Consider the following 24,173-nt stretch of genomic DNA (forward strand, 5'->3'; position numbering starts at 1 on the left):
TAAATTCAAACTTTCTGTAAAACATTCTTCTCCCTCTTCTTTGCCTACTAACTAGTTAATGTCTCCTTTGAACCTCAGTTATACTTTCACCTCCTCTGGGAAGGTACCACTCTCAACTCCCATTCCAGCTGATCTATTGATCCTGTTTCTTTTAAGAAAATATCTCAATACTGTTGAATGGATGATTAAGTAGTTTCATCTCCTTGAGGAGCCATGCTGAGGGAGGTTAAGTAACTTGCCTCAGGTCATACACCTAACAAGTGCTTGACCCAGTGCTCTTTTCTGCTTTGCTTCTAGTTTGGACCAGACCTGGGGAAGAAGAGGGAAACATCATTGGAGCATCTCTGGAAATTGTGTTGCAAAGATGAGAGGAGAACCCACAGATGCCTGGCAGATAGCCTTGGTAGGAAGGCAGTGAGTCTATGTGGAAGGTCCTTAATGACAAGGTCCTTGAGGGTGGCAGGCTTAGCTGATTTGGATGGATGGATTTGAGCACCCAGTATTTTCTTTTTTTGAGGTGAAATCACATGACATAAATTAACCATTTTAAAGTGAATTATTCAGGGACTTCCCTGGTAGTCCCGTGGTTAAGACTCTGTGCTTCCACTGCAGGGGGCACAAGTTCCATCTTTGGTCCAGGAACTGAGATTCCACATGTGGCATGGCAAAAAATAATAATAATAATAAATAATTCAGTGGCATGCCAGTATTTTTATTTTTTCATCTTTATATTACAAAATTCTATTTATTGATTGGTTGTGCTGGGCATTTGTTGCTGTGAGGGCTTTTCTTTAGATGTAGCGAGTGGGGCTACTCTCTAGTTGAGGTGCACGGTCTTATTGTGGTAACTTCTCTTGTTGCAGAGCAGGAGCTCTAGGACACAAAATGGGTAGTTGCGACTTCTGGGCTCTAGAGCATAGGCTCACTAGTTGTGGCACATGGCTTAGTTGTTCTGGGGCATGTGGGATCCTCCTGGATCAAGGATCAAACCCTTGTTTCCTGCATTGGCAGGGGAATTCTTTACCATTGTGCCACCAGGGAAGCCCACCAGTATTTTTTAATACCAGTCATTAGTGCAAGATGGACTCTGGACATGGGGATGAAGCAAAGTGGGAGGTCCTCAGAAGAGGTGAGGTGGTAAGAAATGAAGGGATGAGTCCCACAGACAGGCAAACAGCAGAAGCAGTGGGCTAGACTGGCCTTAGGACAGGTGAGTTCCTGGCTTCTTGCAGTTCCTAGAACCTGTCCCATCCAACTCCTTTTCCTGACCTTATCTTAGCCTTGTCTGTTCTCTCCCACATTTCTTTTACCCCTGAAACTCCCTCAAATACTCATTCGCATTGCTCTTTTTTGGGGTTGTGCTGGGTCGTCGTTGCTGGGCGGGCTTTTTTCTAATTGCTGTGAGCCAGGTCAACTCTCTAGTTGCAATATGTGGACTTCTCACTGGGTTGACTTCTCTTGTTGTAGAGCATGGGCCTTAGGGTGCCCAGGCTTCAGTAGTTGTGGTTCCCAGGCTGTAGAGCATAGGCTTGATAGTTGTGGCGCATGGGCTTAGTTGCTCTGCAGCATGTGGAATCTTTCCAGATCAGGGATTGAACCCGTGTGTCTCCTGCATTGACAGGCAGATTCTTTACCACTGAGACACCAGGGAAGCCCCAACATTCCTCTTTCTTTCAAGGGTGAATCTGCTTTTTCCATCAAGATGGTAATGATATATCTTTTTGATGTCTCTGTCCCCAGCACCTAACAAGGTGCCTATAGCCTGATATGTGTCGTATAATATTTATCAAATGATTATAAGAATTCTGATAGGATTTGTCTTTCCCAGCTCCAACACTTGATTCCTTCCCTTCTTGTCCATTTACCATCACTGTGACCATTTACCACTACCATCTCTTTCTCTGCTAAAGCAGTTACTTAAAGTATATGAAACTCTTAGGAAATCTGTTAAATATGTAGAAGGCCCCATCCTCCTTAGCAGGAAACCTTACCTCTGGAGGAAAGGGATCTATGAATCTGAATTTTAAAGAGGTGCCTCAGATGGTTCTTAGGCATGCCAATATTTTGGAATACTTCCTTCAGAAAGGGTCCCTACCCCTTCAGAGGATTCTCACCAAAAGGGTTGAAACCTATTCATTCATCTCTCCTTCCATAAGCAACTGCTTAGTACAGTGGAGGATAGGCTGTTAGGAACAGAGGAACCAAAGAAAACATGATGTACAACTACTCACTGTGCCCCTGGGCATATTGTTTAACCCTCTCTTAGCCTCAACTTCTTCCGCAGCAGAATGGGGACAATAATATCCCTACTTTAAAAAAATTCTCCTAGGGATATTGCAAGGAGACAGCAAGCTGAGGACTGTAAACCATTCCTCACAGGTGGGTCGTTTGGGTCTAAAAATAAAGCACTAAAAGGGATATTGCCTGAAAGTTTGCATCTCCCTGGAAGAGTAACTATAAACCAGGCATATTAATTATCTACTACTATGCAACAAGATACCCTGAACTTTAGCACCTTAGAATAACGAAATTTGTTGTCTACAACTTCAGTATTCTTGGGCTTCCCTTGCGGCTTAGCTGATAAAGAATCCACCTGCAATGTGGGAGACCTGGATTCAATCCCTGGGTTGGGAGGATCCTCTGGAGAAGGAAATGGCTACCCACTCTCTAGTATTCTTGCCTGGAGAATTCCATGGACAGAGGAGCCTGGTGGGCTACAGTCCATGGGTTTGCAAAGAGTTGGACATGACTGACACTTCTACTGGAAGTAATATATCATCACTTCTTCCTTATATTATTGGTCACACAGACCAATTCTGGTACAGTTATGGGAGAGAACTACATAAAAGTATGAATAAGGATTTCACCCTCTGGTTCAGTGGCTAAGACTCGGTGCTCCCAGTGCAGAAGGCCTGGGTTCAATCCCCAGTCAGGGATCTAGATCCCTCATGCAGCAATTAAAAAAAAAAAATCCAAAAAAATCCAGCATGCCACAAGATCCAGTGCAGCCAAATGAATTTAAAAAAAGGAAAGTGTGAATGACAGGAGACAAGATTATTGGAAATCATCCTGGGGGTTTCCAATGAGACCAGGTCTGGTGCTTAGTGTTATAGGTCAGGAGGTTCCATTTAGGAAGTAAATCAGAATTCATCAGGTTCAGGAGACTGACTCACACAAATTAAATACACATGAAGCAAAAAATAAATAAATAAATAAATAAATACACATGCAGCATTATCTTGGTATTACTCTGTCTCTTTTCTAGAACTCCTTAGTTAAACTAGTTTTCATTTTGAACACGAAAAAATGTGTTCTCACTTGAGAGCCCATGCACTGACTTTTCTTCTTGACACGGAATGCTCTTTGAATGGCTAGGTCTTTCTTGTGGTTCATGTCTTACTTCAAATATGTTCTCTTCCTTACCTGATCATACCATGTTAAAAAAGAAAATGCCCCCTCTTATCTTTCACACTCTCCATCCCATTTATTTAATTCTCTCTCTCTCTTTTTGGCTGCATGCTCGACCTACAGGATCTTAGTTCACAATCGGGGATCGAACCTGTGCCCCTGCATGGGGAGCATGGAGTCTAAATCACTGGACCACCAGGGAAGTCCCATCCCATTTATTTTCTGACAGAACTTATGGCGCTCTGAGACTATTTTGACTCTTCATTTACTTGGAGATTGTCTCCCCACTAGAATGTGAACTTTGTTAGGGAGGCTGCTTTTCGTGTGTGTTGGTCTGTTTTGTCATTCCTGTATCTCCAGTGCCTAAAACAGTGCCTGGCACATAGTAGGCATTCAATAAAACCGGAATGCTGACTTGTTAATTCACATCGAGAAATAGATGTTAGGTGAACGCAGCATTTTGTCTCACTTGATTAACACACTTTATCCCCATAGAAAATGATACAGGAAGTCAATTATTATACTCAGATGAGTCTTTATTGAACATGGAGTCAGGCAAAGATGGAATTGGGCACCTAGTGTTTGGTGGCCAGTGTCTCTGAGGTCTTCCTTCCTGGCCCTTAGGCCAGGAGACTAGTAGCCTACCAAGGAGACTAGTAGCCACAACACCCCTGTCTAGGTGGTACTGGAGAGATACATTCTTATCTCTTTCAGTATATTCCATGTATACACCCTATGTAGGTAAATATTGTTTTATCAGATGCTAAATAAAGCAAAAAGGGCACAACTTTCTGCTTTTTAAAAAAACATTAATCTTCCCAAAGCCTAATCATCATAATATTGACCATAATTAGTGCCCAAATCACCAGCATTTACAGAGCATCTATTAGAGGATATTTCTTCCAAAGAGGGAGAATTATGCACCCTGTATTGGTTCTTACTAATTTCTTATTGGCAAATTATTTTCAAGTTTATTGGAAATAAACTTTATTGTTGCCAGAACAGATTCACTTCACCCAAAAGAGTAATAAGAAACTAACTGAAAGGAAGTTGTATGAGTCTTTCCAGGCTTCCATAACAGGACACCACAGACTAAGTGGCTTAAAGAATAGAAATTTATTTTCTCACAGCTCTAGAAGTTGGAAGTTCAAGATCAGTCAGCTGGCAAGGCTGGTTTCTAGTGAGACCTCTTTCCCTGGCTTTCAGGTGTCTCTCTTCTGACACTGGACCTAGTGGATTAGACCCCCCACCTTTGTGACATCATTTACCCTTAATTACCTTCTTAAAGGCTCTGTCTCCAAATATATTGGGTGTGAAGCCCTTCAACATAAATTTTGCCCATGGTGGTGGAGGGAACAATACATATAATTCAGGCCATAATGAGAGTTCCTCTCCTCTCATGAGTTTTTTGTAGGAATGTATGTAATTTTTTAGTTTTAAAATATTTTGGCTGAACCATGTGGCATGTGGGATCTGTTTCCCAACCAACCAGGGATAGAACCAATGTCCCCAGCAGTGGAAGCGTGGAGTCCCAACCACTGGACTGCCAGAGAACTACCTGGGAATGTGTATTAATACAACCTTCTTAAAGGGCAATTTGACAATGTCCAAACAATACCCAGTTGTAGATGTGACTGGTGATAGAAGCAAGGTCCGATGCTGTAAAGAGCAATATTGCATAGGAACGTGGAATGTTAGGTCCATGAATCAGGGCAAATTGGAAGTGGTCAAACAGGAGATGGCAAGAGTAAATGTCAACATTCTAGGAATCAACGAACTAAAATGGATTGGAATGGGTGAATTTAACTCAGATGACCATTATATCTACTACTGTGGGCAGGAATCCCTTAGAAGAAATGGAGTAGCTGTCATGGTCAACAAAAGGATCTGAAATGTAGTACTTGGATGCAATCTCAAAAATGACAGAATGATCTCTGTTTGTTTCCAAGGCAAACCATTCAATATCACGGTAATCCAAGCCTATGCCCCAACCAGTAATGCTGAAGAAGCTGAAGTTGAACGATTCTATGAAGACCTACAAGACCTTTTAGAACTAACACCCAAAAAGATGCCCTTTTCATTATAGGGGACTGGAATGCAAAAGTAGGAAGTCAAGAAACACCTGGAGTAACAGGCAAATTTGGCCTTGGAGTACAGAATGAAGCAGGGCAAAGACTAATAGAGTTTTGCCAAGAGAACGCACTGGTCGTAGCAAACACCCTCTTCCAACAACACAAGAGAAGACTACACATGGACATCACCAGATGGTCAACACCGAAATCAGATAGATTATATTCTTTGCAGTCAAAGATGGAGAAGCTCTAATACAGTCAGCAAAAATAAGACCGGGAGCTGACTGCGGCTCAGATAATGAACTCCTTATTGCCAAATTCAGACTTAAATTGAAGAAAGTAGGGAAAACCACTAGACCATTCAGGTATGACCTAAATCAAATCCCTTATTGATTATACAGTGGAGGTGAAAAATAGATTTAAGGGCCTAGATCTGATAGACAGAGTGCCTGATGAACTATGGATGGAGGTTCGTGATATTGTACAGGAGACAGGGATCAAGACCATCCCCAAGAAAAAGAAATGCAAAAAAGCAAAATGGCTGTCTGAGGAGGCCTTACAAATATCTGTGAAAAGAAAAGAAGTGAAAAGCAAAGGAGAAAAGGAAAGATATAAGCATCTGAATGCAGAGTTGAAAAGAATAGCAAGAAGAGATAAGAAAGCCTTCCTCAGCGATCAATGCAAATAGAGGAAAACAACAGAATGGGAAAGACTAGAGATCTCTTCAAGAAAATTTGAGATACCAAGAGAATATTTCATGCAAAGATGGGCTCGATAAAGGATCAAAATGGTATGGACCTAACAGAAGCAGCAGATATTAAGAAGGGGTGGCAAGAATACACAGAAGAACTGTGCAAAAAAGATCTCCATGATCCAGATAATCACGATGGTGTGATCACTCACCTAGAGCCAGATTCCTGGAATGTGAAGTCAAGTGGGCCTTAGCAAGCATCACTACGAACAAAGCTAGTGGAGGTGATGGAATTCCAGTTGAGCTATTTCAAATCGTGAAAGATGATGCTGTGAAAGTGCTGCACTCAATATGCCAGCAAATTTGGAAAACTCAGCAGTGGCCACAGGACTGGAAAAGGTCAGTTTTCATTCCAATCCCAAAGAAAGGCAATGCCAAAGAATGCTCAAACTACCCCACAATTGCACTCATCTCACATGCTAGTAAAGTAATGCTCAAAATTCTCCAAGCCAGGCTTCAGCAATATGTGAACCGTGAACTTCTAGATGTTCAAGCTGGTTTTAGAAAAGGCAGAGGAACCAGAGATCCAACTGCCAACATCCGCTGGATCATAGAAAAAGCAAGAGAGTTCCAGAAAAACATCTATTTCTGCTTTATTGACTATGCCCAAAGCCTTTGACTGTGTGGATCACAAGAAACTGTGGAAAATTCTGAGAGAGATGGGAACACCAGACCACCTGACCTGCCTCTTGAGAAACCTATATGCAGGTCAGGAAGCAACAGTTAGAACTGGACATGGAACAACAGACTGGTTCCAAATAGGAAAGGGAGTATGTCAAGGCTGTATACTGTCACCCTGCTTATTCAACTTCCATGCAGAGTACATCATGAGAAATGCTGGGCTGGAAGAAGCACAAGCTGGAATCAAGATTGCCGGGAGAAATATCAATAACCTCAGATATGCAGATGACACCACCCTTATTGTAGAAAGTGAAGAGGAGCTAAAAAGCCTCTTAATGAAAGTGAAAGAGGAGAGTGAAAAAGTTGGCTTAAAGCTCAACATTCAGAAAACAAAGATCATGGCATCTGGTCCCATCACTTCATGGGAAATAGATGGGGAAACAGTGGAAACAGTGTCAGACTTTATTTTTGGGGGCTCCAAAATCACAGCAAATGGTGACTGCAGCCATGAAATTAAAAGATGCTTACTCCTTGGAAGGAAAGTTATGACCAACCTAGATTGCATATTCAAAAGCAGCGACATTACTTTGCCAACAAAGGTCCGTCTAGTCAAGGCTATGGTTTTTCCAGTGGTCATGTATGGATGTGAGAGTTGGACTGTGAAGAAAGCTGAGTGCCGAAGAATTGATGATTTTGAACTGTGGTGTTGGAGAAGACTCTTGAGAGTCCCTTGGACTGCCAGGAGATCAGTCCTGGGTGTTCATTGGAAGGACTGATGCTGAAGCTGAAACTCCAATACTATGGCCACCTCATGTGAAGAGTTGACTCATTGGAAAAGGCCCTGATGCTGGGAGGGATTGGGGGGAGGGAGGAGAAGGGGATGACAGAGGATGAGATGGCTGGATGGCATCACCGACTCGACGGACGTGAGTTTGGGTGGACTCCGGGAATTGGTGATGGATGGGAGGCCTGGCGTGCTGCGATTCATGGGGTGCAAAGAGTTGGACATGACTGAGCGACTGAACTGAAGTGAACTGACATTTCAAATGTATATACATATATATGGGGCTTCCTTGGTGGCTCAGATGGTAAAGAATCTGCCTGCAATGCAGGAGACCTGGATTCCATCCCTGGGTCAGGAAGATCCCCTGTAGAAGGGAATGGCTACCCACTCCAGTTTTCTTGCCTGAAGAAGTCCATGGACAGAGAAGCCTGGCAGGCTATAGTCTATGGGATCACAAAGAGTCAGACACCACTGAGCAACTAACACTTTTACACACATATATAGCCTTTAACTTAGCAAACTTCTTTCAAGGAAACTATTTCACATAAAGCGTGTGCAAAAAATAAAAGAGGTGGGGGGAGAATTCCCCAGCAGTCCAGTGGTTAGGACTTGCAGCTTTTACTGCTAGGCTGGGTTCCATCCCTGGTCAGGGAACTAAGATACCATGGCAAAAAAGAAGGAAAGATATAAGAATATTCACTGTAACTTAATTTGTAATAGTGAAAAACTAGGAATCACAAATAAAATTTAAATAATGGTAATTCTATTAAATTATATATTCATTTGCAGGCGGATTCTTTGCCAGCTGAGCCACAAAGGAAGCCCATATATTCATTTAAATAATGATACATTCATTTAATGGAACTGGTACTCAGATCTCAGTAAATATTGGTTAATGAATTGATTAAAAATTGGAAAAAATATACAACTGATTTTTGAAAACAATTTATTCCTCCATTTCCCATGTTTAGAAGTCCTTATGATCCCTCAGTTCGTTCTGGAACTAACTATGGACTAATATATTATCCCTAACACTTCTTTTTAGGGAAAACCCGTAGGGGAGTTTCCTGGTGGTCAGGTGGTTCCAGTGATTAGGACTGTTAAGTTCTCACTGTGGGAGGGCTCAGGTTCAGTCCCTGGTTGGAAAACTAAAATCCCCCAAGCCACTCAGCTTGGCCAAAACCAAACCAAACTAGAACAACCCCCTTTTATTTAGAAAGGCTGAAATGATTATATGCTAATTAGAACAGCTAGGTTGTATAAAAAATAACTTGAAAATTCCTTTTTGGTGTTCTCCAAGAGTTAGATTTCATTATACAGGCTTTGTTTTTTCTTCAGGTCTGGAAAAAAAATATACAACCAATTTTTAACAAATAATTTATTCCTCCCTTTCCCACGTTTAGAAGTCCTTATGATCCCTCAGTTCCTTCTGGAAAAAACTTTTCTCTTCTCCAGCTAGCCCCAGTGGGTTCACCTTTACAAACTCTGGGACTAGGACAGAAAGTAATGCTTGAATGTTTCTTCACTACGACCTATACATTTTTATATTCACAGAAAGTGTGGCTGAATATATCCCAAAGGTGACAAGGTTAAAATCTGGGGATTGGAATTTGTAGGCCAAGTATCTTACTTAAACAGTTTTGTACTCTGAAATGAATTTTAAACTTCTGTAATACAAAACTTAAAAAAGAAAAATAGGAAAACAATATGAAGGAGATTCTAAATGCCAAATGAGTAAATAATAGAGATAATTATGGACTGTAGAAATTCAGGGAGTGCTCGAGTTTGGCTGGGATGACCAAAAAGGCTTTCCAGGATAAAACAGAGCATCAAAGATGTTTTGAGGCTTAAGTTTTCCACAGAGAAAAACAAAAGCAGGAGAATGCTTGTTGTCTTTGGAGGACAACAAGATAATCTGCAATAGCAGGCATTAAATTTGGCAATGAGGCGCCAGCGTGGGTCTCTGAGTATCTCACAGCCGACGATAATGTGGTGTTTTAAGATTAAATTTGTGCCTGGCGTGCTGCAGTCCATGGGGTCGCAAAGAGTCGGACAAGAGTGGGCAACTGAACAAAATTAAATTACCCTGCCGCAGTGTAGCAGGTGAGATTTAGCTCTTGGAGTGCGGGTGCCCACGAGGGGGTGCTATTTCAAAACACAGGCCCACTTGGACTAAGGCAAAAGGAACGAGCAGCAGGTAAAACGTCAAAGAGGGCGCTTCGACAGTTGGGCAGATTAAAAAAATAAAAAGAGGAGCAAAAGGTAAATATCTCCTTCGCGCTCCGAAACTAGGTCGTCAAGCGCAACACAAAATCATGCATTACCGAATGCCTGTACCACGTGCCCCTCAGGCTCTGCTGAATGCGACTACTACTCCCAGGCTCCCTCGCGAGGCCAGTGCCGTCTTCCCGGGTGCAAATCGATATCACCGCTCAGTCTTCTGGGATTCGTAGTCTTGCACGGTCTCTCGGGAGTTGTAGTTCCCTTCCGACAATCGGCTGGGCGAGGCGGCGCCGGCGATTAGAGCTGCGCTGGGTGTTCAGGGGCCAAGATGGCGGCGCGCCGGGGACGGAGAGACGGAATCGCGCCGCCTGCGAGTGGGGGCCCTGGCCCCGACCCTGGCGGTGGAGTGCGCAGCAGCGGTTGGGGGAGTCGGAGCCAAGCACCATATGGCACCGTGGGCGCTGTGAGTGGCGGGGAGCAGGTGAGAGACTAGCGGGCGGCCCGCGGCTGGCTGCAAAGCGGCGTGTGCCGGGCGGTGACACGTGGACGCCACAGGAAAGGGAAGAAGCGTTCGGGAGTCGATGCCGGGTGGCTGCGCGAGACAGGTTGGACCGAGCGGGTCTGGGTCGTTTGCTGGGGGATATGCTGGCAGAAGCAGGGTCCTTATGGCCATTGCTCCGGAACGCTGGAGGGGCAGAGCCGGGTGTCGGAAACCTGGCGCAAATGTGTGGGGGTGATCAGGCATTCAGACTTAAGTAATAGCGTAAGACCTTCCTCTAAGGATGCTGAGTGGGGGATGCTTCTAGCCCCGCGCCGCAGTGCCTTTTCGGAGCCACGTGGGGTGGGGGGAGTGATTTTCCCGGGAGAACTTGTCTGCTTCCCCTCCCCCTCTAGGCGGCCCCGGCACCCACGTGGGCTGGGCCGGGGGCGGGGGGGCCGCGGGTCCACGTGGGGGCGGGGAGGGAATGTCCACGTGGCTCCCGCTCCAGGCTACCCGGCACCTGGTTTCGGCGCTGGAGCCGCACTGCCGGGAACTGGGTGTGTCTCAGCCGGTCCCGCCATCTCCGATCGGCGCTGGGGGCCCCTGACTTGGAAGGAAGGTTGGGGCTGCTGGAATCAACTTTGCTCAGAACCTTGAAGGAGTTTTTTCCTTCTGCTTTGGCCCGCTTCGCCTCTCTACGACGGATGGTGAAGGACTTTCCAGATGTGCGTGTAGTCCTGCTGATGGCGGAGTGCGTTGGGAAGGGTAGAGGGCTGAGGTTGAAGGGCTGTGGAGTGAGCTAGTGGCGGCTTCTGTCCGACCGGCTTGGGGTGGCTTATGAGTCACAGGCGCTGGCGTTTTATTTGCTTGTAGTCCTGCCTCCTAATTCAAGGGGTATGGGAGGTATCAACATTTACATGGGGCAGGCTTAGGTAAGGAAAGGGAATCCTCTCTTCCTCGCTTTTCCTCCACATCTCTGGAGAAGGCAGCTAAGGCCTGTTCCTGTGAATTGATACATAAATTGAGATGGTTTGTGTTTAAGCTTTTCTGGAATTTTTTCTGGGGATGACAAAAGTTGGAGGCGATTTGAGAACTATTCAACACTAGTTGAACGTTTATTGAGTGGGGGGAAATTCTGTCATAATCTTTTTTTCTTGGTCTTCAGTTATTCTTACTTTAAAGTGTTATCGTCGTACTCCTCAACAGGGCTCCTTAAAAGCTCCCACCCAGAGTGGAGGTGGGCAGGACTTAGTTTGGACTGTTATCTCTCTTAAGCAATTAAGCTGAGTCCTTGAAATCCTTTTTTTTTTTAGGTTTCTAGGTGGGAGTTGGGCTGCAGGCTGTCGGGTAATATCAGTTCTAGCAGAGCAATTCAGGCCTTGGAGGGGGAAGATGGCTTCTGGGGCTCTAACTTGGAAGCTGCCCACCTCCTCTTCTCTTATTTTCTCAGAGGCCACATGCTGTGGGGCTGGTGCTGCCCACCCCAGCCCTTTGGGGGAGAGGCAGGAAGGATCCATGATCCAACTATAATCCAGGTTAGGTTGTGTTTGGATATTGGAGAAGGTCTCACGGAGAGATTGTTCACCACAAATACACACAAAGATGAGTATGTGGAAGCTAGTCCAGTTAGCCAGGTACTGAGATTCCATTATGTTCAAACATGGGATATTGTGGTAAATCACACATGGCCCCTGTCCTCCAGAATCCTATGTCTTTATCATGTTAGACAATAAATGATGATGAGTGAGACAAAAGGAAAGTGCAGCATATTATGTAATCAGCAGTAGTAATTTACCTTGTAGGGTCTGGGAAGAGACATTTTAAAGTGAGACTATGGGGGAAGGGGAAGGAGGAGCTTTCCTCAGAGGGAATAGTGGGTGAAGGCCTTGAGCGGGGAGAGAACATGGCTTATTGGAGAAACCTGTATGGCTGGTGTGGCCAGAGAGAGTGGTTAGAGAAGACACCCGGGAGGAGTCTGGTGGGGGATACCAGGACCACTGTAATCCATTTAAGGACTTAAACCTAATGCTGAGAACAGGAAAATACCCTTGGAGGGGACTAGGGAGGGTCTCCAGAGGTGATCAAATGTGTATTTTCAAGTTTGTAGCTGATTTTGAACCCTGCAGGGACAGGCTGACTGGGAAAACCAGTTGGGGGGGTTATTAAAGTTAGAGATGCTGGTGGCTAACACTCTTAGCCTGAGCTTAGCCCCTCCATGATCCTTGGTACTCTGGGAGCTGTGCTGTTTGGGGGGAGGGATGGGTGAGGTCAGATGAAGGGGGGGTTCTCTGACTGGGTTTCCAGTACCTGTCAGATGGAAGTGGTGATGAGTGGTTCATAAAGCTGGGGCATCATCTTGGGATTCCAGCCTAATGGCTGGGTCAGGTAGGTGGCAAGGCAAGTTGAGGTGCAGCCTTTTTGTGCACCTAGAAGTGTTTGCTGAGGCAGGTGCTATTCAGGTGCTATTTGTAATTATAGGATTGTGAAGGCCTGGGAGGAGTGAGTGCCTAAAACCTGCCACCTTTCTCTTCATCTTTAGGAGGCCTGGCCTCTTAAAGTGTCCCCAGGTATCCTCTCCTCTCATTGGGCATTGTAACTCCTTGGCTTGATTGGGAAGGTGCATCACACCTGTTGCTTTTTTTCTTTTGGAAGAGTTACAGAGTTTCCCTTTGCTGTGAGAGGAGAGGGGAGACTGGCTTGTCCATGTTTGTTCCTCTTCTCCGGCCTTTGCATCATCTATAGTTTCTTCTAGGGAAGATACCTCTACCTCTGGCCTCCCCAGCCCTTCCAGGCACTTCTAGCCCTGCCCACACCCACACTCTTTGACAGGCCTGGGCGGGCGGCTCCCTGCCTGACGAGGCTGAAGATGTTGTTCCTTCTCAGGGAGGAGATGGGGTGGGGCTTGCCCGTCCACAGAATCAAGTTTTCTCTTTTTTTGCTCTGACTGGGCAGAGAAGAGACTTTTCCCTTGCAACTACCTTTGAGAGGTTGGGTGGCACACTATAGTGCCTTCAGCACAGAAATTGGAAATAAATGTGTCTATCACTCATGGTGGTTGAGACTGGGATTTGAGCTAAGCAGAGAACAGAGGCATAAGTGGGATTTGAGGGAGGTAAGCTGGTTGTCACTGGAATCGCCAGCTCCCTGACCTCCTGCCCTTCGGTGTGTTCCTCAGAATGTCTGTCTTCATCATTGCTGGCAGATGACTCTTTTGAACAATCTTGGTCTTTTTTACTCCCCAATTTATCAATTTCGTGGGCTCCGAGTATGTCTAGATGGAGTCTAAACTTTTTTTTGCCCAGCAAGTCCAGAGGCGTGGCTGTAGTGGGGCTCCTGCCGAGTCCAAGGCCACTGGTGGAGGGCTGGGCACCTGGTTTACAGAGTGTGTCAATAGCTGCCCAGGGGGCCTTTCTAACCTTATCCTTTTTTGCCCCAGGCGCTGTTGCACGAGGAGGGCGATGATTCTGGCTTTGTCAGTCTGTCTCGGCTGGGCCCCTGTTTGAGGGACAAGGACCTGGAGATGGAGGAGTTGATACTGCAGGATGGGGCGCTGCTGGGGACCATGCACAGCTATATGGATGCCTCCCTCATCTCCCTCATTGAAGATTTTGGTAGCCTTGGAGAGGTGAGCTGGGGCTGTGACTTCCAGAACCTTGGTTCCCAGGTACTCAACCTGAGTCCTTGAAGTGTTTTTTCATTTCTAGGTGAGACTTGGGCTGTGTCCCATGTAAAAGTATGCCCTGGCAGACTTGATATAGTCCACAGCCTTTCTCCCTGCCTGGGCCCCTGACTTACATGTCCAGAGGGTTCTAATCTTTGTCTTGAATCCAGTTCCAGCTTAGTCAAGGACTGTCTACTGAGCATCCCACATCTTAACTGAGAGTGGAGAGGGTATGAAACAAACTCAAGACTCAATTTTGACAGGTCTCTGTTGATAAACTAGAGAGGTAGTGGATGGTAGTAAATGAGATTGGAACCCATGCCCCCTGGTACTCGTGTCTCTGGCAAATTGAGCTGAATAGAGCCCAGGAGAGGGATTCTCTTGGCATCTAGTCCTTCTCAGTGGCTTGGTTAGGATGGTGGTGGTACCTTCCTATTGTCTTTCCTGAACAGAGCAGATTATCTCTGGAGGACCAGAATGAAGTGTCACTGCTCACAGCTCTGACGGAGATCTTGGACAATGCAGATTCTGAGAACCTATCTCCATTTGACAGCATTCCTGACTCGGAGCTGCTCGTGTCACCTCGGGAGGGCTCCTCTGTAAGTGTGGGACAGAGGTGTGTGGATGGTGCAAAGGTTAGAACCACATCCGTGGGCCTACTCATAAAAGTTCTGAAACACAGACTCATCTCAGGTCTTCTCCCTTTTAGCTGCACAGGTTGCTCAGCCTCTCTCGGACACCCCCAGAACGTGACCTCATCACTGCAACTGACCCACTGGGGCCCAGCACAGGCAGTAGTAGAGTAAGTGGGGTAAGCCTGCCCTAGGGAGCCTCATAGACTCCCGGGGGGGAGGAATATGTGGGGACAGGCCTGGAAAAATATATTCTTGGAGAAAATGCCTATGTCTTGTTTTCTATCCTGTAGGTTGAGATGGCGCTCGCAGATCCCCCTTGGGACTTCTCTCCACCTTCCTTCTTGGAGACCTCCTCCCCTAAGCTTCCTAGTTGGAGACCCCCAAGGTCAAGAACCCGCTGGGGCCAGTCCCCTCCTCCCCAGCAGCGTAGTGATGGGGAGGAAGAGGAGGAGCTGGCTGGCTTCAGCAGTGAGATGCTTGCTGGGGAGCTTAACAACTCTGTGAGCAGCATCCCAGACTTCCCCATGCACCTAGCCAGTCCTGAGGAGGAAGAGAAAACAGCAGCAGCAGCAGAGATGGCAGTACAGGCAGCTGGAGACGAGAGCATCTCCTCCTTGAGTGAGCTGGTGCGGGCCATGCACCCGTACTGCCTGCCCAACCTCACCCACCTGACAGCGCTCGAGGATGAGCTTCAGGAGCAGCCAGATGACTTGACACTGCCTGAGGATTGTGTGGTGCTGGAGATTGTGGGTCAGGCGGCCACAGCTGGCAATGACCTGGAGATCCCAGTTGTGGTGCGACAGATCCCTGCTGGCCCCCAGCCTGTGCTCCTGGATGACACACTAGAGGTCAGTCCGGCCTTGCAGCTGCTCATGCCACCACTAGAGGTGGAGACAGAGGTTGCTGTTCCCAAGGAAACCCTCTGCCCTAAGGATGAGGGCTTGTCACTGGACTCAAAGGAAAAGTTGGAGTCAGCCTCCATGTTGGAGCCCAGGGAGGTCATGGAGCCGTTGGTGCCCAAGGGGCCTCAGAACCCACCAGCCAACACAATGCTAAGTTCCCAGAGGGCTCGAAAGGGCAGGAGGAAGAAGAGCAAGGAGCAGCCAGCTGCCTGTGCAGAGGGCTACACCAGGAGGCTGAGGTCGGCCTCTCGTGGGCAGTCTACAGCTGTTCCAGAGGTGACCTCTCAAGGAGGCAGCCTGCCTCAGGAGGACCTTCAAAGAGAGATTGGGCCTCCCCATGGTAGAGGGAAGCCCCGAGCTTGGGCTCGGGCCTGGGCAGCTGCCTTGGAGAAGCCCAGCTCTGTGAACTTGGAGAGCAGTACTGAGCAAGCTAGTCCTGTTAAAGAAGACCCTGTAGACCTCTGCCCCAGCCTGGTTGACCCTATCCAAGCCAACCCTGTTTCAACGCATCTCTCACTGGTTGACTCTGCTCAAGCTGACCCCATGCCACTTGACTCTGTTGAAGCTGATTGCACTGTAGTTGACCCTGGTCCCACTACGACTGACACTGAACCTGTTGACCCTGTGCTAACTAACCTTGCTTCAGCGAACTCAGAGCTGGTTGACCCTCTCCCAGCTGATGCAGTCCTGGCTGACTCAGCAGCAGCTGACCCTGCAGTGGTTGTTCCCATCTCAGATGACTTGTCTCCAGTTGACCCTGTCCTGGTCAAGTCAGTACAGGTTGACTCTGTTCCCAATGACCTGTCTCCAGTTGACCCTGTACTGGTTAAGTCTAGGCCAACTGATCCCAGACGTGGTGCAGTATCATCAGCCCAGAGGAATCCAGGTGGCCAGCTCCTCCTAGAATCAGAGTCCTCAGAACCCCCAAAGGACAACAGTCCTGAAGTCAGGGAGGTTGTAGGTCCTCTGAAGGGAGAAACTGGTACCAGTACCACAACCCAGGAAGTCAGGCCTCGGCCTCTTAGCCTATCTGAGTACCGGCGACGAAGGCAGCAGCGCCAGCCAGAGGCCGAAGAGAGGACCCTTCAGCCTCCCACTGGGAAGTGGCCCAGCCTCCCAGAAACTCCCACAGGGCTGGCAGACATCCCTTGTCTTGTCATCCCTCCAGCCCCAGCCAAGAAGACAGCTCCGCAGAGAAGTCCTGAGGCTCCTCCTGAGGCTTGCTTTGGGTCTGTGGGCCCCAGCCCTGCCTCTCCTAGTCCTGAGCCACCTGTGAGCAAACCTATGGCCTCAGCTCCTACTGAGCAGGTGCCATCCCAAGAGAAACTGCTGCCAGCAAGACTGCCACCTCCTGCTGTGCAGCCCATGCCCCCCACAATGCCCACTGCTCTGCCTTTTCCAACTGGTGGGCTGGGCATGACTCCTGTGCTGCCCCTTCCCACAAATGGGCAAGCTGTGCCCAATCTGCCTCCACCACCCTTGCAGCCTCCTAATGTTCCGATGTCTCTGGGGCCAGTGCCACCTGATCCCTATACTCACTATGCCCCTGTGCCACCCTGGCCTTGTTATCCTCCTGTGTCCCCTTCTGGCTATCCTTGCCTGCCCCCCCCACCAACGGTGCCCATAGTGTCTGGTACTCCAGGTGCCTATGCTGTGCCCCCCACTTGTAATGTGCCTTGGGTACCTCCTCCTGCCCCAGTCCCACCGTATAATTCCAACTGTAGCTACGGGCCCTTGGGATGGGGCCCAGGGCTGCAACACCCTCCGTTCTGGCCTGCTGTTCCCCCACCTCCTTTGCCACTAACCTCAGTTGGAAGAGTTGTCCCCCCACCCAAGGTGGAGCCTGGTGGCATCCCAGCTGGCTCTCCTGAAAGTGTGCCAGCTGTGCCAATGGCTCCTCCCCTCAGTCTTGGGGCAGCTGGCCAGGGAGCTCCACAGACAGAGCCCACCAAGGTGGAGGTCAAGCCAGTGCCTGCATCTCCCCATCTGAAACACAAGGCGTCCTCCCCAGTGCACAGCCCTCGGATCAAGGCTCCACCATGTGTGTCTGCTGAGAATGTGGCTGTTGAGGAGCCTGCATCAGAGAGGCTAAAGCCTGAGCCACAGGAGACTAGGCCCAAGGAGAAACCACCCTCTCCTGTTGCCAAGGCTGTTCCCACACCGGCACCAAGGCAGGGTGCTACCACCAAACTGCCTGCTGTCCACCCAGCCCGTCTAAGGAAACTGTCCTTTCTACCTACCCCTCGTACCCAGGGTCCTGAGGCCGTGGTGCAGGCTTTCATCAGTGAGATTGGTGAGTGCCACACAGTTCAGTTGTTGTGAAGAATGGCGTGAGAATTGTGTGAGGAGTGTCCTCCGTAAAACAGGATAAGCCTCCATGGGGCTGACCTTTGTTAGAATCCTTGAGAGAGAGGAGTCTGGGTTGGTTTGATTCTCTTTCTCAGGGAGTGTTACTCCCCTGGTTTACTTATCACAGTGTACAGGGGGCACATAGGGAGAGAAGCAAGGTGTTTTGGAACTTTTGGGACCAGTGTGCTCAGTGGATAGGGGCAGGTTTCCAATCCTGTGTTGTGTGCTTCCGCAGGAATTGAGGCGTCAGACCTGTCCAGTCTGCTGGAGCAATTTGAGAAATCAGAAGGTGAGGAAACCCTTTCTGTTGATGTTTCTTTTGGGCCCAGCCCTGTAGTTGCTTAAACTGGGAGGAGGGAGAAGGGGAGTCTGCCACTAGAGTGGCGCCCTAATTGGAATGGGAAGACAATTCCATTGATGCAATCCAAGCCAGGGAGAGGGTACAGCATGACAAGAACTATAAAGAGTGGATGGGTGGGGAGATCCAAGTGAACTGGGGACATTTTTCTAGAGGGAAGTAGTTCTCCAGCTGAGCCTTGGAAGACAGGAATTCAGAGAGCCTGCATGTGGTGAATAAAGGCAGAGGTGCAGGAAGGGTCACATATGGTATATTTGAAAGGCAATGGCTAGTTCAGCTTCTCAGTACAAGTGTGGATCTAGGTGCTGTGGAGGATGCTATGTCGTGTTCTCAAGGAGCTTATGATCTAACTGGGGAGAGGAATCTGCAGAAATGACTCCTGAATTGACAATAGGTATCTGTAGTACAACGCAAAGTACAAGTGTAGATCAAGAGTAGCTTATAAGACTAGCAAGTTAATTAGGTGGATTATATAGAACCTGGAATGCTAGATTTAGGAGTTGGGACTCAGTCTCTGATTCAGTGGAGTGTGTGCTTGTTCTTAAGCAGAAGAGACATAATTAAAAATAGTTGTTGGGTACCCACTGGAGGAGAATGGATTTCTTTGGGGAGACCCCAATGGAGTATGTAGGCAAAATGGATTTTCCTCCTTTGTGTCTTAAAGCCAGCGGTTCTGTGCCTCCTCAGTATGGAACGTCTGGTTGGGCTTTTAACTAGTATGGTTTCTTTGCAGCCAAAAAGGAGTGCCCTCCCCCGGCTCCTGCTGACAGCCTGGCTGTAGGAAACTCAGGGTAAGTATGGGGATGTGAGTTACCCTACAGCTGTTGGTCAGCAGCCGGCCGGCGCTCCAGGACTGTCAACTGGATGCCTCTGTTAAGGGACATTTAGTCAGCTCTAAAGTCTTTACCTGTTCCCCACCCCTGGCTCAGCCCATCACTACTGAGCATTGTCTTGGGTGATACATAGGAGGATATATATGAACCATCCTCTGGCTGATTCCAGTCTGGGGTTTCAAATGGTGATGCCTTTTATGTTCTGGCGAGTTGTGTTTTGGGGGGTTTCTTTCTTTTATTTAGCAGGCTTTAAGGTTGCTCAAAACACTGCTGATGGTGTAAGAAAAAAATGGGGGAGGATGTTCATGGCTAGGGCTCCCTGATTCCTTGGAGGACACAGGTATCCTGGACCTCCTTGTTCCCCATTTTTCCAGTACCAAGAGGCCTTTTTTTTTCTTCATGATACCCCATCCTCTTCTGCCAAGCATATTTTCCTCCATATTGATTTTGGGTTGGTTTGAGCCGGGCACAAGAGGCTCCCGGCTTGGAGGAGGTGGGGGGTATCAAGGTCATAGTCAGCCTGCCTCCAGAAATTGGAGAGAGCTGAGATCCAACTTACATAAAGTTCAGTCACTAAAACCCTTTTTGTGCTGGAGGAGAATGATTGGGACAGTTTGTGCCCCCTGTTCCTCTCTGCACGTCCCCCTTTCCTGTTGCTTCATGAGGAAAGCAGATGTTGAGGAGGCAATGAACCAGGCTTTCCCTTTTCCCCCCGCCAGCAGCGTTGACACTCCCCAGGAGAAGAGGCCCCTAGACCGGTTACAAGCCCCAGAACTGGCCAACGTGGCAGGTGGGTTCAGGGTGGGGAACTCTGCCTTTGATTAGTTTATGCAGCAAATGTTTGTAGAGCCCGCTCTGCAGCAAGTGTGTGTAGGTGTTGGGGATAAGGAAATCTGATCGTCGTCCTTGAGGTTCTCACAGTCCAGGGGGCAGATGTGTAAACAGATGAGCACGTCGAGTATCAGAGGTTGTGTGTCAAAGAAACCCATTTGGTTTATAGTGGGGTCTGAAGAGGGACTATCAGAACAGGGTTATACAGAAGGTAATCCTCAAATCGGAGGCTTGAGAAAATCACTGACACCAGGGGCATTTGAGGTTGTTGGAACAGCTTGAGTGAACTGAAGAAACAGAGCTAGCCTGGTATCGGTATGTTTTGGGAAATGAGTGGTTCGTTTTGGCTGGAGTGTAGTGGCTGATCAGGGTGGTGGGCAGAGCTCGGAAGAGAGAAAGCTGGAGTGTTAAGTAGGAGGCCAGGTTATGGGAACTTGGCCATGTTAAGCTGGTTGGACTTTATATTGTACGTTGAAGAAGCAATTGAAAAAGTCTTACCAGTTTGGTTTTAGAGTGCTTCCTCCAGCAGGAATGTAGAAGACAGGTGGACAGGTGTGATGCCCAAGGTAGAAGATTATTAGATGATTACATGAGTTCAGGGAAAATGCAGCCTGGAAGTCAGTCAGTGCCGGGGGCAGGGGGTGAGTCTAAGAATGAAGAGGTGGAACAGACAGGACCTGGCCACCAGCTGGGTTTGGGCAATGAGAGGTTCAGGAGGACTCTAGCCAGTTGGGTTTCTGTTGCTGGTCTCCAAGATGGGGAGCTCATGGGAAGGAGCGGTTGTAACAGTGGGAGAAGTTGGGCTGCTGATCAGTGTTAGTACACTTTGTGAAATGAAGTGGGGTTCTCTGGAGCCTGTATACACAGTGTTTAGAAGTGTAGAATCGGATCTCATCCTGCTATCTCCATCCTCCCTCCCCTCACAGGGCTCACCCCTCCAGCTACCCCTCCCCATCAGTTATGGAAGCCCCTGGCTGCTGTCTCTCTGCTGGCCAAAGCCAAATCTCCTAAGTCCACCGCCCAGGAGGGAACCCTGAAGCCTGAAGGAATTACAGAGGCCAAACATCCAGCTGCAGCCCGCCTCCACGAAGGGGTCCGTGGCCCTAGTCCAGTCCATGTGGGCTCTGGGGACCATGACTATTGTGTTCGGAGCAGGACCCCCCCAAAAAAGACGTCTGCCCTAGTCATTCCAGAGGTGGGCTCCCGATGGAACGTCAAACGCCATCAGGATATCACCATCAAGCCTGTCTTGTCCCTGGGCTCAGTCACCTCTGTGCCTCCAGGCACAGCTGCCTCCCAGAAGCCACTTGATCACAGGACTAGCAAAGAGCAGGCAGATCCCCAAACTCCTTGCCTTGCCCCATCTGCCTTGCTGTCCCCTGAGGCCTCACCCTGCCGGAATGACATGAACACTAGGACTCTCCCTGATCCCTCAGCCAAGCAGCAGTCAGTGCGCTGTTATCGAAAAGCCTGCAGGTCAGCCAGCCCCCCAAGCCGGGGCTGGCAAGGCCGCCGTGGCCGCAGCAGCCGTTCTGTCAGCTCTGGGTCCACCCGGACCAGCGAAGCATCTTCCTCCTCATCCTCATCGTCGTCTTCCTCATCCCGATCCCGGTCCCGGTCCCGGTCCCTCTCCCCCCCACACAAGAGGTGGCGAAGGTGAGCTCTGATGGCCTGTTAGGTTCTCTCCACTTTCGAAGTTCTCTCCTCTGGCTTACTCTGAAAGCTTTTGCACATAGAGTTTGATGAACTTTCAGGCACAAAGGCTTTTCTATTTCTGTCTTTGGCTTTTGTCTTCTTCCCTTTCCCTGGATTTGAAGGAGGCAAGCTGTGAAAAGATAGCTTCTGTCCCCTGTTGGAGATTGGGATATCTCTGAGATCTCCTGCTTCCTAGAGACCTGCCTTGGGAGAGACCGTTAGGGTTTGGTCTTGACCATGTTGATTCCTTTGCACTGTATCAGTCCTTATTTCTTGTTTTTTCTGGTAGATGTGGGATGGTGGGCCTAGTGGGTTGTTAATGGCAAATAATCCTTTTAATCATCTGTTGAGGAAAGAGTCTGGTGTCCTTTGGGTGTCACTATGGCCTCATCTACTTTTGGGGAATACCTTTTTCTCTATAATAGACCCCAATTTTTCCACTTCATCAGTGAAGAATTCTTGGTTTTTGGTGGTGAAGCTTATCTTCAGGTATGTCGTCTGTTACAGATCTAGCACAGTCACCTCCCCTTAATGCTATAATCATAGTACTCCTGTGAGACATGAGGGGAGCAGGATTCCAGAGACACGGGCCTGCCTGCCCTCCCACCTCTCCCTTACACCCGCCACCCCTCGGCTTGTTGTAGTACCTAGGGCCCAGCAGTTTATCTCTGAGTATTATTTTTATTCTTTCTGACTTGTTAGATATTATTCTATTTTTAATTGCATAATTGACAATAAATAAGATCAATGCCCAGATACTCTAGAACATGTAAAGTTCACGAGGTTCTCAGTTTGCTTTTCTTCTGCACCTCCTCTGCTTTTCTCTGCCTTTGGTCCTGAGCTTCCTGACAGGGAGGCAGGGCTGGGGCCAAGGTGAGGTAAATGGATGATATCTCCACTCCTCCATTTCTGTGTGATCTTTTGTTCTCTAGGTCCAGTTGCAGTTCTTCTGGACGTTCCCGAAGATGCTCTTCCTCTTCCTCCTCCTCATCTTCCTCCTCCTCTTCCTCATCCTCATCATCTAGTTCCCGAAGCCGATCCCGCTCTCCATCTCCTCGCCGGAGAAGTGACAGGAGGCGGCGGTGAGCATGTTTTCAGGGAGTTGGTGCATCTGGGGTGCAAGAGCCTATGAGTTGAGACTTGAGCTGTCTAATGTCTAGGGGGCTGACAGCACCTTTTTCTCTTGGCAGGTACAGTTCTTATCGTTCACACGACCATTACCAAAGGCAGAGAGTTCTGCAGAAGGAGCGTGCAATAGTGAGTAGAGGAACAGGTCCCAGGAGGAGAGGGCTTGTGCCTGAGCCATGACATGAGCTCACAGAGCCATCTGCAGCTATGGCTTCGGCTCATGGTGTGTCAATTTTCCTTGACCCAACATAGGAAGAGAGAAGAGTGGTCTTCATTGGGAAGATACCTGGCCGCATGACTCGGTCAGAGCTGAAACAGAGGTTCTCTGTTTTTGGGGAGATTGAGGAGTGCACCATCCACTTCCGTGTCCAAGGGTGAGGTTGGGCCCTGTGCTCAGGATGTCCTTCCTGTCCTATTATCTGTCTCAGTGCTTTGTCTTTCCTGAATGGTCCAGTGTGCTGGGCAGTGTAGGACACCTTCATCTCTACAATCAGAGGGCTGGCTATTTGGGGAATGAGAAGAAGCTCTCCAGTCCCTGTACCCTGGGGAGCTGTCTCTTCTCCACGGCTTGTGCCCAAATAGCCATCTCAGCTTCTGTCTCACCCTCCCCTCCAGTGACAACTATGGCTTCGTCACTTATCGGTATGCCGAGGAGGCATTTGCAGCCATTGAGAGCGGCCACAAGCTGAGGCAGGCGGATGAACAGCCCTTTGATCTCTGCTTTGGGGGCCGCAGGCAGTTCTGCAAGAGAAGCTATTCTGATCTTGGTGAGTGGAGGGAGGCCCTGAGCCTTTGGTACACTCCCATCTCCTCCCTGGAAGAATCCCCAGCCTTTTGAGATGGGGGTTAGTGAGGCAGACTTGTCTTCCTCTGACACATGAAGGGCTTAAAGGGTGGGATGAGAGGAGAAATGGGGGCTCTTCTGTCTTTTGACTTAAAATTCAGGAGATTTTAGCTCCATCCATTATAGATATGAGAGGTAGCTGGCCATTTGAGACCCTGTGGTTGGGAGGTGTACTCAAAGAGACCTTGATGTTTGTCTCTCTCTACCTTTGTAGACTCCAACCGGGAAGACTTTGACCCTGCTCCTGTAAAGAGCAAATTTGATTCTCTTGACTTTGACACATTGTTGAAACAGGCCCAGAAGAACCTCAGGAGGTAACCCTGGGCCCTTCTCCCCCATCCCCTTTTCTTTGGAGGTGCCCAACCTCCTCCATTCCCCTCCCCCAGTCTAGGGGAGAGAGCTGCTAGCGAGGAGATGACTGTTTTCTAAAGAAATGGAAAAAAAGTGAAATAAAAATGTAATACATCAGATTTTAAGTGGTATTTGTTTTTTTATAATACGCTTTGAAACACATTTACTTGCATTCCTATGTAAGATGGATGGGGTTGAGGCAGACTAATAAACATGAACTAGAGAGAACTGCCAAGTGCTGTTGTG

The 24,173-nt window shown here is 48.3% G+C and overlaps 1 protein-coding gene and 1 non-coding gene across 6 annotated transcripts; one reads left to right on the top strand and one right to left on the bottom strand.

Annotated features, from left to right (window-relative positions):
• Positions 1 to 9,050: 9,050 nt before the first annotated feature.
• LOC128068107 (small nucleolar RNA SNORD22) lies at positions 9,051 to 9,167 on the bottom strand. The gene has a single exon (XR_008201457.1). It is a non-coding gene; the product is annotated as a small nucleolar RNA SNORD22 (small nucleolar RNA).
• Positions 9,168 to 10,148: 981 nt separating this feature from the next.
• PPRC1 (PPARG related coactivator 1) lies at positions 10,149 to 24,038 on the top strand. 5 transcript variants are annotated; one of them, XM_052660664.1, is made up of 14 exons: positions 10,149 to 10,340; positions 13,777 to 13,965; positions 14,454 to 14,600; positions 14,711 to 14,803; positions 14,927 to 17,831; positions 18,123 to 18,176; positions 18,979 to 19,036; positions 19,798 to 19,868; positions 20,836 to 21,565; positions 22,537 to 22,686; positions 22,795 to 22,861; positions 22,985 to 23,106; positions 23,348 to 23,499; positions 23,791 to 24,038. In XM_052660664.1, the coding sequence occupies exons 1-14, from the start codon at positions 10,188 to 10,190 to the stop codon at positions 23,892 to 23,894; spliced, it is 4,995 nt and encodes a 1,664-aa protein (XP_052516624.1). In that variant the 5' UTR covers positions 10,149 to 10,187; the 3' UTR covers positions 23,895 to 24,038. The 5 variants fall into 5 exon arrangements, with proteins under 5 accessions (XP_052516624.1, XP_052516625.1, XP_052516626.1 ...); XM_052660665.1 differs by having other exon boundaries at positions 19,801 to 19,868; XM_052660666.1 differs by having other exon boundaries at positions 10,149 to 10,322.
• Positions 24,039 to 24,173: the final 135 nt, after the last annotated feature.

Source organism: Budorcas taxicolor, chromosome 23 (genome assembly GCF_023091745.1).
Source record: "Budorcas taxicolor isolate Tak-1 chromosome 23, Takin1.1, whole genome shotgun sequence".
In the NCBI taxonomy this organism is placed as follows: domain Eukaryota; kingdom Metazoa; phylum Chordata; class Mammalia; order Artiodactyla; family Bovidae; genus Budorcas; species Budorcas taxicolor.